Raw genomic sequence first — 15,172 nt, 5'->3', positions numbered from 1 at the left:
TCTCACTGTGATCAGTCTTGATAGTTAAGATAGATAAATACCCCATGATCAAGGCAATTCCTTTAAATAATAAATAATAATTAAAAGATAGATTGATGGCTGTTATGTTCAGGCATTTGTTGATGTGAATCAATCGGCAAAAACAAAAAAACAAAAATCGGTTTTAAAATGCACAGAATCATCAAAATGAAAATTAAATGAATTCGGCAACATAACAACGCTCCCAAATGAAAAAAAACAACAACAAAAAAACTCATAAACTAATTCAGTATAGTACAAGGCGCACGTATAGGATAAGTGCTCTCATTGTCTGGCCTACTTAATATTCTGTAGTATATTGTCCCGACTCACCGCCGTGTTGTACTTCCATCCTGACAGTTACTTTTTATTGAGTTCCATTTACGGCTTGACAAGAAGTCAAACCAAGCGGCAAACATGTCTCTGAAGTGAAAGTGAGCGGATATGACGCACAAACTAAACGCACACCTCAACGTTATTAATGCCTGATAAAAATATGACACCAGAGCTAGCAAAACGTTAGCTAGTTTTGCACGTGAAATGCTGACGTTCGCATCGGCAGCTATCCATCATGTCGTTCGTGTTGCTCAAAATATGTGACGGGGTGGTTATTAATTATTGGTTATTATTGGCGTTTATTAATCCATACCCACATTTTGACAATTGAAAAAATTTACCTGACCGAAATCTGAGGCATCCATCCATCCTTTTTTGACGTTTGGAATGCATGCGCACATCACTTATTGACACACATTTGAGTGTGAGGGTGCTCAACATATTGTGTTTTACACAGGCTTGTTGAAACCATTACAAAAGGATTTATTCTTATATTAACCAGAAGCTGAAATATCTTGGCTTCGAGGGACAAATTCGTCAAAAGTCATTTTAAAATTCGGTTATTATTATCGTTCATAATGGAACTAGTCTTTCATGATTTGGGCTGTTTGCCTTCAACAATTATGGAGCCATAATTTGTGGCTTTCATTACACAAAGTTTTATTTATTTGTTTATTTTATTTTTTTTAATAGTTTGAAATAAAGTCAAACATTGCATTTGCAAGTTCTTACCAATAATTTGTTTTACGCTTCTGTAATTTTTTTTAATTTTAGGTCTAACGTTGTGTTCTTCATTATACCAGCCACTTCCATAAACATTGCAATTTCCAATGCATTCAGAGGAAGGGGGGAAAAAAGGTGAGTACAATGGCGTGCACATACTAAGTTGCTTTTATTAATACAGAACTGCATGCTACAGAGACTGTACAGCATAAACATTTATTCATTACAAAAAACATGGTTTTGGAACCATTTAAAATAACAGGAAAAAAACAAACAAACAAAAAGATAAGAGCATAAAATAGAACAGGAACATCACAGCCGTTAAGGAAACATTCAAACTATTTATCATTAGCATCTTAATAAACCAGAGAAGAAATCGACAGATTACAGTCGCGTCATGTCAACTACAATGGCACCGAGTGGATGATTCTCTTGTAGCTTTTTTTACAGCCTCTTGCAACATCAACATGCCTATTTTTTCTATCTACCTATATGTAGTAGTGTACTTAAAAGTGGCAGTTTGTGTATTTTTTTGTATTTAATAGTTTTTTTTATGAACCTCCTAATATACATAATTTGGCCCTTGTGGGTTTATACAGTATGATGTCCGCCTTTTTATTAAGTTTAAATTTTAATATTTGACAATTTGCTACCAAACACATTTGTTATAGCAACATTTATACTACATACATAGCAATCTATGTAACGTCACAGCAAAGAATGGTATTTCCAAAAAAAAAAAAACAAACAACGACAAAACAAAGCGGAACAAAAAAAAAAGAAAAAAAAAGAAGAGCGATCCCTACGTGGTCAGTGGGGCGAAGGAAATTATCACAAAATTTGGCACGGAAAATCTGTACACGAATCTACAGTCGGAGAGATGTGACTGTGCAATTAAAAAAGAAGGGCTTTAGACACTTTTCCAACTACTGAGGACGCGGTACCCACTGTCTCTTGCTTCAAGTTTTCTTTTCATCTTTTTTTTGTAAAATGGCTTATAGACGCATTTCTTGAAATGAAGTTGTGCATACTTCTGTTCATGAGATCTACACAGTTACACTGGGTGGAATCCAGGACTTCAGCGAGGAAGGAAAATTGATAACAAAAACCCCCCCAAAAACAAAAGAAAAACAATTTGCTTTTTTTTTTTTTTTAAAACCTCCTTGTAAAAATGGGTCATTCATTTAGAAGTCGCTTACCTTAAGAAAAAATATTTGTACAATGTTTTTTTTTTTTTCGTTAAGAAAACAAAATTCAAAAAAGAGACACGTACAAGATACAACAAGCAATCTCTAAAGCAATAAATACTACTGGTCCTAGCATTGTGACATTTTGAATTTACCCACCCCACCCCACCCCACCCACCCCCTCTCGACACTCCCACCCCCAAGCCCACCCGACCTGCCTGACTCCACCCCAAAGGTAAACAACAAGGAGGGAAAAAAAAGACAACGCAGTGGAAGAATGCATATTTAACACGGTAAACCCCCCCCCCCCCCCCCCATTATTCTGTACATTTAAACATGAACAAGTAACATCACAAGTAAAAGTTGTTCCTCAGAGTGGTGTTGCCGCCAGCCTCGCCGCCCTCCCACAGAGTGTGAACGGATGTCAAATGATTGGTTCGCGAGCTCGTATTTAATACAAATAAACAAGGAGAACCAACTGTTCAGAGAAAAGGGCTCATTGGACAGCCAAGCCTAAATATCCGTCTTTTTTTAAACATTTCGAAGTTGAGCTAAATAACTTTTTTTGTTTGCACTGTTAAACACTACAAAAAGACAAAAAAAACAAACAAAACAAAATAAAACAAAATTCATAAAAATTTTGGCAGATTCACAAAGCTATTCTACAGCTCATTGTTTCACTTTTTTTTTTTTTTAATAATAATTAGATTTTTTTTTGATAATGATGGGTCAAATATTGACCAATGAACTTTAATAAAAGAAGAACTAAAATTTCAAAGCCTCACGGCACAGAAACAGAAAAAGAATCAGACGGTAAGTGAAATATAGCGGAGGGTGGGCCTAGAAAGGTGTGTTTGAGTGTGTGAGTGTGTCTGTGTGTTTGTTTAAGAGTGTGTGTGTTTGTTGTGTGCGGCAGAGCTAGAAAAAGAGCGCAGAATAAGAGGGCGGTGGTACTATTCTATAGACTTGGTCACTAGCGACAGAGGCTGGGAGGCCGCGGAGGAGAGGTGGAGCGAGTGGGAATGACACAGCAATGCCGAGGGCCGGGCCATAGGGGGCGCCACAGAGGAGCCCGGCGGCCGCGAGGACGAGACGTCGCCGTGCTCCAGGGCTCCGTTGTGGGAGGAGGCGCCGCGGCCGCCGCCGGTGGTGGCGGCGGCGGTGGTGGTGGTCTTGTTGTCCAGCCGGGCCGAGGGTGGAGGCGGCCCGGCCAGCAGGTGCGGGTGGTGGAGTGGCTGCTGGGCCGGTTTCATAGTCAGTGAGAGAGGTTGCATTTGTTCAGTCTGAGGTTTGGACTCTTTTGGGGAGGGGGAGGGGACCACCGAGGAGGAGGGGGAGGAGGGGGGGGAGTCTAGTAAGCTTCCGTCCGAAGAGGGAGGACTGGCACAGCTGCCTTCACCTTGGATGTAGCGAATGCACTTTTTTTTTCTCCTGCAGGGGAGGGAGAGTGAGAGAGAGAGGGAGAGAGGGAGAGAGAGGGGGAGGGAACATATGTTAGCGTCGGGAGGTCGAGTGGCTTCACCTCTCCGCTCCGCTGCCGACTGAAGTGCACCTTGGATTTCATTTAAAAAGTAGTAAATAAGATGAAATAAGCTCAACTTTGAAGGCCTGATGCGTAACTCTCTTCTGGCAATCTATCAGCGCAATGCATTAGAAAATGCATATGCATGTCTTTGGTGATGTAAGTTGCTCTTAATTCAGGAGCACTGAGCCTGTACCAGCATCAGGGTTTGGCCACAACTACAGGCCGAACGGTGAAAAAGAAAATACAGCTAGAAATTTGCTTGAGATCTTCCAGCCGGGGCCTTTTTGTACGAGCAATGTTTCATCCTCATTAATACTCTGCAGGTGCATTTCAGTCGTCGCTCGTGCTGAGAGGAGAAGTGGCAGAAATGACAATCAGCTCCCCAAAAAAATGGGCAAAAACCAGCAGACGACAGGACAGCCACGAAAGCAAAAAGGTCAGAGGTCAAGCACCTGGACAGGAGGAAGCAGGAGGACACACAAAAGAAATGAGGGCGAACGAGGAGGAGGTGAAGTGGGTGAGGATGGGAGTGGCCATGGACGGCTGCTCTCTAACAGCTGAGGACCATCCACCTCCCACCGTCTCCCGAGGAGGAGGAGGAGGAGGAGGCGGCGGCTTGTATGCTTTTTTTTTAAATATATATTTTTTTTGGATGCGAGGGCGAAAGAGTCAACGAGATCCACACCACCAACACGGTTTCTGCCCCACAGACACGAGGCTGTGAGCGCGTTGCGAGGTCAAGGGGGCGCTGTTTGCAATCCCGCCCGGGGTCGTGACCCCCTCCCCCCCCCCCCACGCCCTCCCTCCGCCTGCCGGGTCCCGAGGCCAGGCCCGGTACGCTCAGGGGACGACCGGACGAGTGAGCGTGAGAGGTGAGTCGGGGGTCGGTGGTGGGAGGAGGTGCGGGGGGTGGGGGGGGTGAACTTGGGTTTGTTGCGTTTCTTTGTGGCGACTCTTTCTTTCGGCTCTACATTGTTGCTCAGTGTTATCATTAAGACCGATTAAAAAGCGGCGACGAGTGTAAAAATGAAAAAGATTGTGGGCTTTTGTCCAAAGTAATGTTTCGAGGCCCAGCGTGTGAGATTTAGCAGCACCTGATGGTCAGTAAATGTACTGCAAACATGAGTGATTTACATGAATCCCTGTTTTCTGACGTCCTACTTTGAGTCTTTCCTACATCAGCGGTGATACTGAGGGGAAAGGGAGCCACTGTTTAGGCAAATAGCAATTATTTTTAACGAGTAATCTTTTTTTTCTAACTAAAAACGTGCGTGTTTATTATCTATTAACTATTTATTGCAATATTGCGCTCAGGGCCTTTGTTCAGAGTTGCCGAATGGGCCTCAAATTCCAAAAGGGCTCTTGACTCATTTGTATATTTTACGCAGTGGTGAAGAGAGAGCGAGCGAGCAGCTCACTGGGGATGGAAAGAGGGCGGGGTCATCGACAAATCATTAAGTCTCACCAAGCACGACCACCGACCGTCTAAATGGAACGACAGGCATGCGACTTCAAATTAAATGTACAAAAACACAACACCAGACACGAGAACACAGGAGAGGTCTGAGGAAAAAGATGAGACAAAGTGGGATGCGGCCTTTGAGCACGTTCTACCGGCGGTGGGTGGGGCGTGGGTAGGGGGGGCGTGGCCAGTTTATCGACGGGGAAAAGGCATCGTTTTGCCACTGCGCGCACATCTGACTCTCCATAACTGTCCGTCAAACTGCAGCAAATGAGCTAATATCCATTTTTTAACAGACGCATCGATTCATGGTATGTGCCTGCGTTTGCTATTGATTTCCACGTCTCGGGGGAAATTACACCACATGCATCTTTAAGGAAACGGAGCCCAGAGAGAACTTTTAACCTCTCGGCTCCCGAGACTGAATTGCTGCGCTCCTGCTGATCTCGTGATCGGCTTGTTATTGTCGAAGGAATCGTCTGCCTGTGTGTGAGTGAGAGCCGCGAAGGGAGGTAAATAAAGTCCTGAGGAAAGAGCAAACGGAAGTGGGTGAGTGTGTGACGTCACCTTAAAGGCTACGTCAAGGCTTTTTATTATCTTTGCGGGCCTGTTAAAGAGCTTTTTTTTTTTTTTTTTTTTTTTTTTTTAAATGAACTCACTACACCAGCGACGTGCACAAAAACTAAAACCACCGTATGTGATGTGGGGCAGTGGAAACAAAGGATGTGTTGCACTCAGTAGGCGAGGAAGAGGAGGAGAAGGAGGAGGATGGGGTGGTGGTAGAGGCGAGACACAGAGAAGGGTGTTTACTTAGCAGAAACAAATACCTACCATGAAAATATTCCCAATTCAAAGACTGCTTGTGTCAGAACAGAAAGACAACAGGTAGGGACTAAGTAAGGGTTATTGAAGAGGAGTTTGGAGGAAGGAGAGGTGGAGAAGGAGGAGGAAGAGGGCACAGAAAAGAGTGTCACTGAAAAGGCCCTCAGAGCATAGCAGGGCTAAATTTGTAAGCATAACATTGTTAATCCAAAAGAATAATAAAAAAAAGACGCCAATTAGAACAAACATGACAGTCAGGATGGAAGGGAGCTACCCAAGGCCTGGGCAGAAAATGGATTTCAAAAAAACACTCTGGATTTCACAAACCCATCTTCTTCTTCTTCTCCAAATTGCTTTAGGAAAAGCGCCATCTGTTGGAAGACGGCGCTTAGCGGGGAGGAAATACTCGGAAATCGTTCTTATTCAGAAATCCATTTTCTGCCATTGGGCTCGAAACTGAGTTCAGCGAGGAGAAAAAAAAATTGCTGTGAGGAAAAATTTATAGCAAGAAGCTCCTCGGCGGGCGGGCGGAGCGGGCGGAGCAGCAGAAAGAGTTTTGCCATCTGTTAGCGCACCGATGGAAACAGAGACTAGAGGTGTAAAAAAAAAAAAAAAAAAAAAATCGAGGAGTGGAAGCTGCTCCTTGCGGACGTCTCCCTCCATTTACAGCAGTTATATACCTGCACGGTTTGCACCATAAACTCAGCTGGTCAAGCCCGAACAAGGCACGACACTTCTTTGGGGTATTTGCATCTGTTAGCCAAAGAGGTAGACACACAAACATACAGGACAGACAAACAGACGGACGGACGGACGGACAGACAGACAGACAGACAGAGACGGAACATAAAAGGGGAAACAAAAAAAGAAAAAGAAAAAATGGACACGTCATTGCACGGACAAAAACATGTAGCCGGGGCTTAGGTTTCAGGCCGGCGACACTGGGACTTCCTCCACGACAACCACCAAACCATCAAGGCTTCAGATCCTCCCAGCACACAAACCTGCCACTTTAGGGGTTCAATTCTGCACCGTGTGAGAGAGAGGCTTCCTGCTGCTGAATGCTTCTCCAACGACACACACACTGACAGACCACATTCACACACACTCTCTCTCTCACACACACACACACACACACACACACACCACACACACACACACACACACACACACACACACACACACACACACACACACACACACACACACACACACACTGGCATTGGCTGTAAATACCCGCCTTCCCAAAACAGGAGGTGCAAATCACAGAGGAGCGCTGGAGGAGGCTGAGAGGTCGTGATAGCCTGGCGGGACAGACGGATCGAGGGGAGACGGGAGGGGGCAGGAGCAGAGAGCACGAGGAGGGGGGGGAGGGGGTAGGGGGTGAAGGGAGGGAGAGGAGGAGGAGGAGGAGGAAGTCCCAGCATGAAGCCAGCCGGCCTTCACCTGGCCCCGGCCGGTGCAAGCACACACCATACACACCTGCACGGGCCACACCAGTTATTCTGTTGGTCGAGCCCAAAGCGCGCTCGACACTTCTTAGGAGCGCTCAGGTCTGATGCGGCGACAGGGAGGAGAAGCCAGCAAACAGAGAGAGATGGATAGGGAGAGAGAGAGAGAGAGAGAGAGAGAGAGGAGATGGAATAGAAGCAAAAAAATAAAAAATAAAAAATAAAAAACATAAGGAACAGAAATCCAAACAGAGGGAGGAGAGAAACGAGGAGAAAAAAAACAGGTAACAGTGAATCTATGAAGCTTTTGCAAGTGGCTCATTTTTTTTTTTGCAAGACCCCAGAAACCCCTTCAAGCCATTCACTAGAGAGCCTTCACCAGCTAGCACTGTGCACAGTGTGTCCCACACATTAGTACAGTCCAAAATGCATGCAAATTAACCAGTCGTGTCATTAATGAGTAAGAAACAGTTCAGACTAGTGGATCGAAAGCAGCACAGTTAAAGTATTATTATTATTATTATTATTATTAAAAGGAGAAAAATGCATATGGGCTTAATTATTTTTGCAGCTAGGGGACGCCGCTGCTCAGCGGTTGCAGAAAGGCAAGGTCAGGGAATTAGACAGCCAGCAGGTGGAGGAGTGTGGTGGTGAGTTAGACCGAGCCAGGGGAAGGATTGAACAAAAAAAAAATAAAGAGAGAAAATAAAGAAAAAAAAGTTTGCAACCTGAAGAGGGAATCTACTCATTAGACCCGACATCAAACACTCGACTGTTAACCATGAGCTCTTGTCGCCACCGGTCAGTTGCTGGCTCTTCACAGGGTTAGACAGTACGTTCACCGACCGCTGGGATTTACAGAACCTGAGGTATGTATGTCCCAGATCACCCACTTCCGTTTGTCTCAGCTCAGTTAATGTGCACTAACATGGACGTGGGCTGGTTGTGCGTCCCAAATGGCACATTTGCACGGAACTGACCACTGAAACAACAACGTGAATTTCTCTTGGACATCTATCTATCTATCTATCTATCTATGTCGTTTAACTGCCTCTTCCACTAATTTTTCATTTTTGAAACTTGAGTTAAATTATCTAGGAGTAAGTTAGCCAGCTATAGCCAATGGTACTAATTTTAGCTGTTAGCTCACCAGCTCTGCTGCCATTTTTTTTTACATTCAAAACAATGACAAAGGTTTTCTAACCGTCTCTTCTGCTACTATTTTTTTTTCCCGGCAGCTAACCCCACACACACACCAGTGGCTTAAACAAACTAGGATTATGTTAGCTAGCTATTAAATGGTAATAACTAATGTTAGCTGGCGTGCTAACGTCACGTTAGGCCTCTTCTGCTCGTGCTTCACACTTTGCAAATGATCTATTTTCTCCTTTTAACATTAGGGACACGAGGCCATCTGGGTGCTGAGTCTGGACATTTTAAAGTGTGTGTGAACATGTTAGTCAGACTGAAATCAATGTGGGTTGTATAAGTACTGCTCTGTACTTATACACCTCACACAGTCTGACCTAAGCCTCTCAGTCTACACACGGTCTGGCTCCTTAAGGCCGTAATGAAACACAACCAAATAAATGAGAAGGGCAGGAGTGTGCCACAGTCCGCTAACTTATAACTCTGAATTATTTGCCCAACGAATCTTCATTCCTATGCTTGTGAAGCAAGACAAGGGCGCTCGTCAGATATCAATAAAACCTAGCGCGGCTAAAATCTCTGATTGTAAGCGTGCTCGGAGTGGGTGCGATGGGAAGAGCCGAGTGACTGCACAGTGTCGGAGTGTTTGAGTACAGGTCGCTTCTGAGTAGAGGCTGATTTTAAGAGGGAAGTTGAGCCAAAACTGGAGCTACTGAAGCGCACACATTAAGGAGGTTTACCCTGGCACCACAACCTTCATGGTCGTACTCCAAAACGATAGTCTATGGCTTTACGTTATCACTTTTATCCAATGAAGTAAGTAAATATGGCAGCTAAACATCAATAATAACACACACACAAAAAAAAGATTCAAGTATAATCTAGCCTGAAGTCACGTATATGGAGCTGAAACGCTAAGAAAAAGAAAGCAGCAGACAAAGCAAATGGAGCAACTTTCAAAGAGTTTGATGTTAAAGCTGCCTTAAAAATTGACATTCATTGATAGAAAATATACATTGAGGAAAAAAAATAGTAAACAAGTTAGTGATTTAATACTCAAAATGATATTAGCACCTGTAATCGGAGGGAGTGAAAGGCAAGGGTTTGGAAAATATTCTCTGTGTTCTGAAAAAAAAGAACAGATAGAGAGGCCTTCAAGAAGAGATCCGTCACCAGAATAAGCGCAAAAATTTATATGAATATATAAATATGAATATACATCATGACAAAAGTGGCCATTCTTCCTGCACAGTACAATCAATGGATTATGAGAGTGGAAATGAATGACAGGAATCAGCAAACCTCCTTAATTTCAAGATGTTAGGGGATTATCATTATTATTATTATTTTTTTCCTATTATGTCAGTATAAAAGCATGCATGGAAAGCAAGCAAGGGGGCAGGCAGCCCATGAAGCTGGCAGGCACGCACATGCACACACGCTCGCATACACACACACACACACACACACACACACACACACACACACACACACACACACTACACACACACACACACTACACACACACACACACACACACACACACTATCTGCAGGGCATCACAACGGCAGCAAAGTTAATGGAGCTCTCACGATGCTTCAACTTCACATTCTGAAAACACACATATCACAATTCCAATATGCTAAGGGGCAAAAAATGGAGTGGTGGTGTTTGGGGGAGGGGGGGGTCATGCATATTCAGTTGTTATTAGCTGGGGAGGGCTAGGGGGGAAAGGAGGGGCTATTACAAGCAACTCTACCATTTAAATATTGCATTGGGCAGCATAACTTTACAGAAAAAGAGCCAGGCACAATACACAAAAGAAACACAACGCACGCGCGCACACATCCGCACGCACACACACACAAAAACAGCTTGACTTTTATCTTGCACGATGTCACATCTGCCTGACACATGATGGGGCTCTTCTAATATGGGAGATAATTGCGGCTCACTTACCATTGCTCTCTGCTTGCTGCTTTTCCCTTTTTCTCTTCTTCCTTTTCCCCTGTTGGTTAGCCGCCAAAAACATAGAAAGAAAAAAAAGATAGACACAGACAGGAACCTTAGTTATTATATTGCAGGATGCCCAAAAAACATGAAACAGAGGATAGAAACCCTTCTTTGTGTTTACTTATTTATTCATCCATTCTTCATCTGACTCCCGCCCCCCCCCCCCCCTCCCACCCGCCCCCCTGTCTCTGCCCTCCGGTTTTTAACAGCCACTGTAGGCTAAAAAAAAAAAAATAAAAAAATCTTCTATCCTCCTCCTCTTCTTCTGCTGTTTACTAAATTTTCTCTTCTCTTTTCTCTCCCTCTGCGAGCTCGCTTTTTCTTCCTTTTTATTTTCCTGCGCTCTTTGAGCATCGAGACATTTTGACAAGATTTCTCTGAGGCTGCTCAAAGGAGAATCTGGTCAGTTTTGACAATCCGACCCAAAAAATTGATGAGAGTCTGCACACACAAACGTGTCAGAACCGAACCGAAGGGGTGGGGATGGGGGTTAAAAAGAAAAGAAAAAAAAAAAGAACGGCTCGGGGTGCAGCTCATTAAATGTGGACAGATAATAAACATGACGGTCAAACTTTTCATGCGGGATGGAAAAATCGTAAAAAAGAGCGATCCCAGCGGTGTCACCTAGTCGGTCGTCGTCAGGGGGTGGGGGGTGGTAGGGGGAGGGGGGAAAAAAAAAAAAGGTTGTTACGACTTGTAAACTTAAAAACTTACATAGTTGTCTCGTGCTGACCAGCCGGGGTAGAGCTGCATGTGGAGCTGTCGCTCTTTCCTGGCCAGCTCGTAGTACTTGGCCTGCTCCTCCCGCGATAGGGCGTGCCACTGCAAACAGGACAAACAGCGGGCAGAGAACGTTGGCTTTTTGCTTTCAGCCAAAGACAAGAAGAAGAATCTTTCACTTCCAAACTCAACGCTGCAATGCCGGAGGTGAACGTCCGCCACACGTGGAACGCAGCTCCAGTTTTTAACTTCCTCTGTCCTGCCAACCACTCGGTAATGGTGAGCTCATGGTAAAAGCTACAGGTACGAGTTGGCCGTTTACACTGGGGCTGGGTACCATTCAAGATTGATTGATTGATTGGATACCGGTTCCATATTGATACCTTTTAATGATATCAGATGTTTTCAAGCCAACTTGAACAACAACAAAAATCCATTGTTGTTATCAAAGCTCAATTCTTGTTTTTCCACTGTCCTGCTGATTCAAATCAGGATTTTCCTCCGAATCGACTTTGTTGTCTTTCCGTCCTTGGTGCAAATGTTGCATTCTCCACTTTAGAATCTTTGGCGTGATGCTAATTTTCACTCTGACGTCAACAAAAGGTTGCCAGTGTCTTTAGTTCCCGCCTCAGCCGCGTGAAAGCCAATCAGCAGCCACTTCAGATCGTGATGCTGAGCGATGATTGGCTGGCAGACGCTGAGATTTACTTTCTTGGCGAGATTGGAATTTGGCACCAAAGGACGATTCTTGCTTCAATCTTCGATAGGATCGGAGCCTTTCAAATGTATCAATCTCCAGCTGACCGCCCCCCTATGACGTCATGGCCCCGCCCCCCCCGGTGGGACTCACCCGCCGGCCCAGGATCTGGTTGATGGCGGCGCTCTCCTTCAGCGTGCACTCGGCCACCACCTTGGCCCGCATCTCCTTCATGTAGAGCATGAAGGCGTTGAGAGGTTTCTTTATGTGGACCTGTTTCTTCTTCTCCTCCTCCTTCTTCGCGTCCGACTGTTTCCTGCAGAGGCCAGAGGGGAACAGACTAAGAAAAAAAAGAGGCCGACGGCTGCCGCGTGGTCGGCGGCTGGCGGCGGCGGCGGCGGTGGTCGGCGCTGTACTCACGAGCTGTTGAGGGAGCTGATGTCGCTGTGGGAGGACTCCTGCTTGACGTTGGGCGTGACGATGGCTGGGTGGGGGATGCCGGTGGTGTGCAAACTGTGGTGAGGGGGCACCATGTGTGGAGGGAACCTGGAGGACAGAAGACTGTGTAAATCGTCAGAATGGACACAGGTGAAATGGGGAGATGGAGCACATGTCAAACACAACAAGACTTTTTCTTTGCTGCTAAAGTCCAACTCTGTTCCTTCAGTCTCAGTTGTCAAAGTTTAGAGTTTATTTTTGTTCTTTGTGGTTGTTGGAAGGAACAGAGCTGGCACTGAGGCGCAACATGAAGACATAAAATGCATAAAATAACAACAGCCACACAATCATGTCCAGGCTGATTCTTTCTTTCTTTCTTTTTTAACTCAGCCAATCAGACCAGAGTCTTGTGTCTCTTGTGTTGTGATTTGGGTGAAGGATGCAGCCTGGACAATAACACACTTGGCATACAGTAACAACAACAACAACAACAACACATCATGATACAGTAACAACAACAACAACAACAACAACAACACATCATGACAATGTCATCTATCAAATATGAGTTGACAAAAATGTGTGAAAATGTGTGGAACAATGAGTGCAAAAGGTTTTTTTTGTCTGGTGAGCCCCCCCGCATACCCCTGACAAACAAAACAACAACAAAAAAAAATCACAAACCCTTGAGTTACTTTAAGCTTAACGTTATTCAAAAACACTTTGGACAGGGTCCTAATTAACAGGAGCAGTGATCCGTGTCAGACTGCTGGAGGGTCGACTGCACCTTGACCTCTGATTGCCCTTCACGCCTGTTGTTACCCCTCAGGAGGACACTCACTCACTCACTCACTCACTCACTCCATATGAAATTGTCATGTTTTAGGGCATTGAGGGAAATAAATCTTGTTTATTTTCTTTTTAATCTCCCCAGTGGGAAAATATTGCAAAGGAGATCAAAAAAATGTTTCTATCAAAGTCTGGGCTCATCGCTGCTTCAGGTTCCTGCAGTTGGGCTGATCCAGCAGCGCAGACATTATGTTTTATTATTATTATCTGCGTCGCTCGGCATCGCTATCGCCATTTCATCGTCTCTCAAACGCTCCTCATATCTGGACCAGGAAGCCTTTTATTTGGTGGGTGGGAAAAAATAAATAAAATTCTGCCGGACTGAGCAGGCGGCTGCGAGTGGCAGCTGCGGCGGCGGTGGCGGTGGTGGTTGTGATCCGAGGTCATTTGTGCTGCGTCTCATCTGCATGTTTGTATGTTTACAGTGCAGGAGACGGTCACATGACCACACTTAAAGGTAGGAGGAGGGGGGGGGGTAAAGAAAAAAAGAGGGGGAATACTTTCTCTCTCCTTTTTTTTGTTAAAGCAGCAGCTCATTATGGGCTGTCTGGCTGCTGCTGCTGCTGCTGCTGCATGGCTCCCAGCCAGAAGATAATGATGAGGATAAACTCGCCAGGAACAACTAGTTTCAGTTGGAGGCCATCTCAGGGGAGTGCCGGTGCACCCCTAACCCCCCCCCCCCACCCCACCACCCACCACCCCCACCCCCCTCTCCCTGAAACTCTCTCCCTCCTCCTCTTCTCCCTTCATCACTGACACGCTGGTGTTTGTGCCATGTCATCCGTTGATGGGGAGCTCTGCCACCGCCGCCGCCGTGCCGCCGCTGCTGCTGCTGCATCAGCCATCATTAGGGGCTGCCGCCTTTTCTTCACTCGCTCGGCTTCCTCTCCCTCTCTCCCTGCTCTCCCTCCCTCCTGCTCTTCTCCCTCTCTCTCTCTCTCTTTCTCTCTGTGCACTTGTTAAAATTTCCTCTGTTCCGAGATCTATTTTCTTCTTCTTCTCTACTCCTCCCTGTCCCCTCACAACCTCCCCACTCCCCCATCCCCCTCCTCCTCCTCCCCTCCCACCTCCCCCCGCCTGTCACTGCGAGGCCCAGGTTATGGTTTAAACATGACGGCCATCCCTTTGAAGCGCGGGGGCATCATCATCCTCATCATCATCATCGTCACCCGGGCTCATCAGCGGCAAGCGGCGGCGCCTCGGACCAATTTAACCGGCGCAGGGAGGGAGAGACGCAGCAGAGCCGTCCCCCCCCTTCCCCCCTCCTTCCTCCCCCCCCCCAACCCCAGGGCTCCTAACGTCTCAATCTGGAAGGTGAGAACAGCCGGCGGTGCAGTGGTTGTGGGGAGGAGGAGTGGGAGTGGGAGTGGGGGGGGGGGGGGGGTCCACCGCCACAGCAGAGCCCCCAGCGTCAGCCGGCGCTATTTAATTGCTGATGCGAAGCAGCGGCGCCCCGGCCCTGGCCCCGCCCCCTCGCCTGTTTAATGCGTAATGATGCTGCGGCCGGAGCGCTTCTTCTGCCTGTCGGTCCCGCGGAGAGAGAGAGGGGAAAAAAAGGAGCGGGCTGACATATCAAAGGGCAGGCAGCAGCACGAGGGGCCACAGGGTCTTTTACATCCTGTCACCTGTCACACACTTATCCCTGCGCACGCTGGGTGGAAGGGACCAGGACAGCGGCTGCAACCCCATTATCACCGTAATGTCTTTCATTTGTTCGGCCCGCTGTCTCGACACCGCTCGCTCGCTCGCTCTCTCTCCCTCCCCTCCCGCTCCTCCCCCCTG

General features: G+C 46.2%; 1 protein-coding gene across 17 annotated transcripts in view; it reads right to left on the bottom strand.

The window, feature by feature from the left end:
• Positions 1–1,227: 1,227 nt before the first annotated feature.
• tcf7l2 (transcription factor 7 like 2) overlaps positions 1,228–15,172 on the bottom strand; it is a 63,290-nt gene continuing 49,345 nt past the window's right edge. For 4 of the 17 annotated variants that reach the window (XM_076050648.1, XM_076050636.1, XM_076050652.1 and 1 more), the window contains 7 exons: positions 12,524–12,664; positions 12,257–12,443; positions 11,401–11,508; positions 10,633–10,696; positions 9,748–9,798; positions 7,556–7,628; positions 1,228–3,695 (listed from right to left, as the gene is read on the bottom strand). In XM_076050648.1, the coding sequence (XP_075906763.1) occupies positions 3,218–3,695; positions 7,556–7,628; positions 9,748–9,798; positions 10,633–10,696; positions 11,401–11,508; positions 12,257–12,443; positions 12,524–12,664 (1,102 nt within the window). In that variant the 3' untranslated portion in view covers positions 1,228–3,217. Of the gene's footprint in view, positions 3,696–6,082; positions 6,144–6,753; positions 6,827–7,555; positions 7,629–9,747; positions 9,799–10,632; positions 10,697–11,400; positions 11,509–12,256; positions 12,444–12,523; positions 12,665–15,172 lie in introns of all 17 variants that reach the window. The other 13 variants (XM_076050653.1, XM_076050637.1, XM_076050638.1 and 10 more) reach the window with 13 other exon arrangements.

The sequence above is a fragment of the Nelusetta ayraudi genome, unplaced genomic scaffold (genome assembly GCF_046127955.1).
Source record: "Nelusetta ayraudi isolate G7.1 ecotype Tasmania unplaced genomic scaffold, CSIRO-AGI_Nayr_v1 ptg000128l, whole genome shotgun sequence".
In the NCBI taxonomy this organism is placed as follows: Eukaryota; Metazoa; Chordata; class Actinopteri; order Tetraodontiformes; family Monacanthidae; genus Nelusetta; species Nelusetta ayraudi.
The sequence above is the reverse complement of the archived record's forward strand: the minus strand, read 5'-3'. Positions and strand labels throughout refer to the sequence as shown.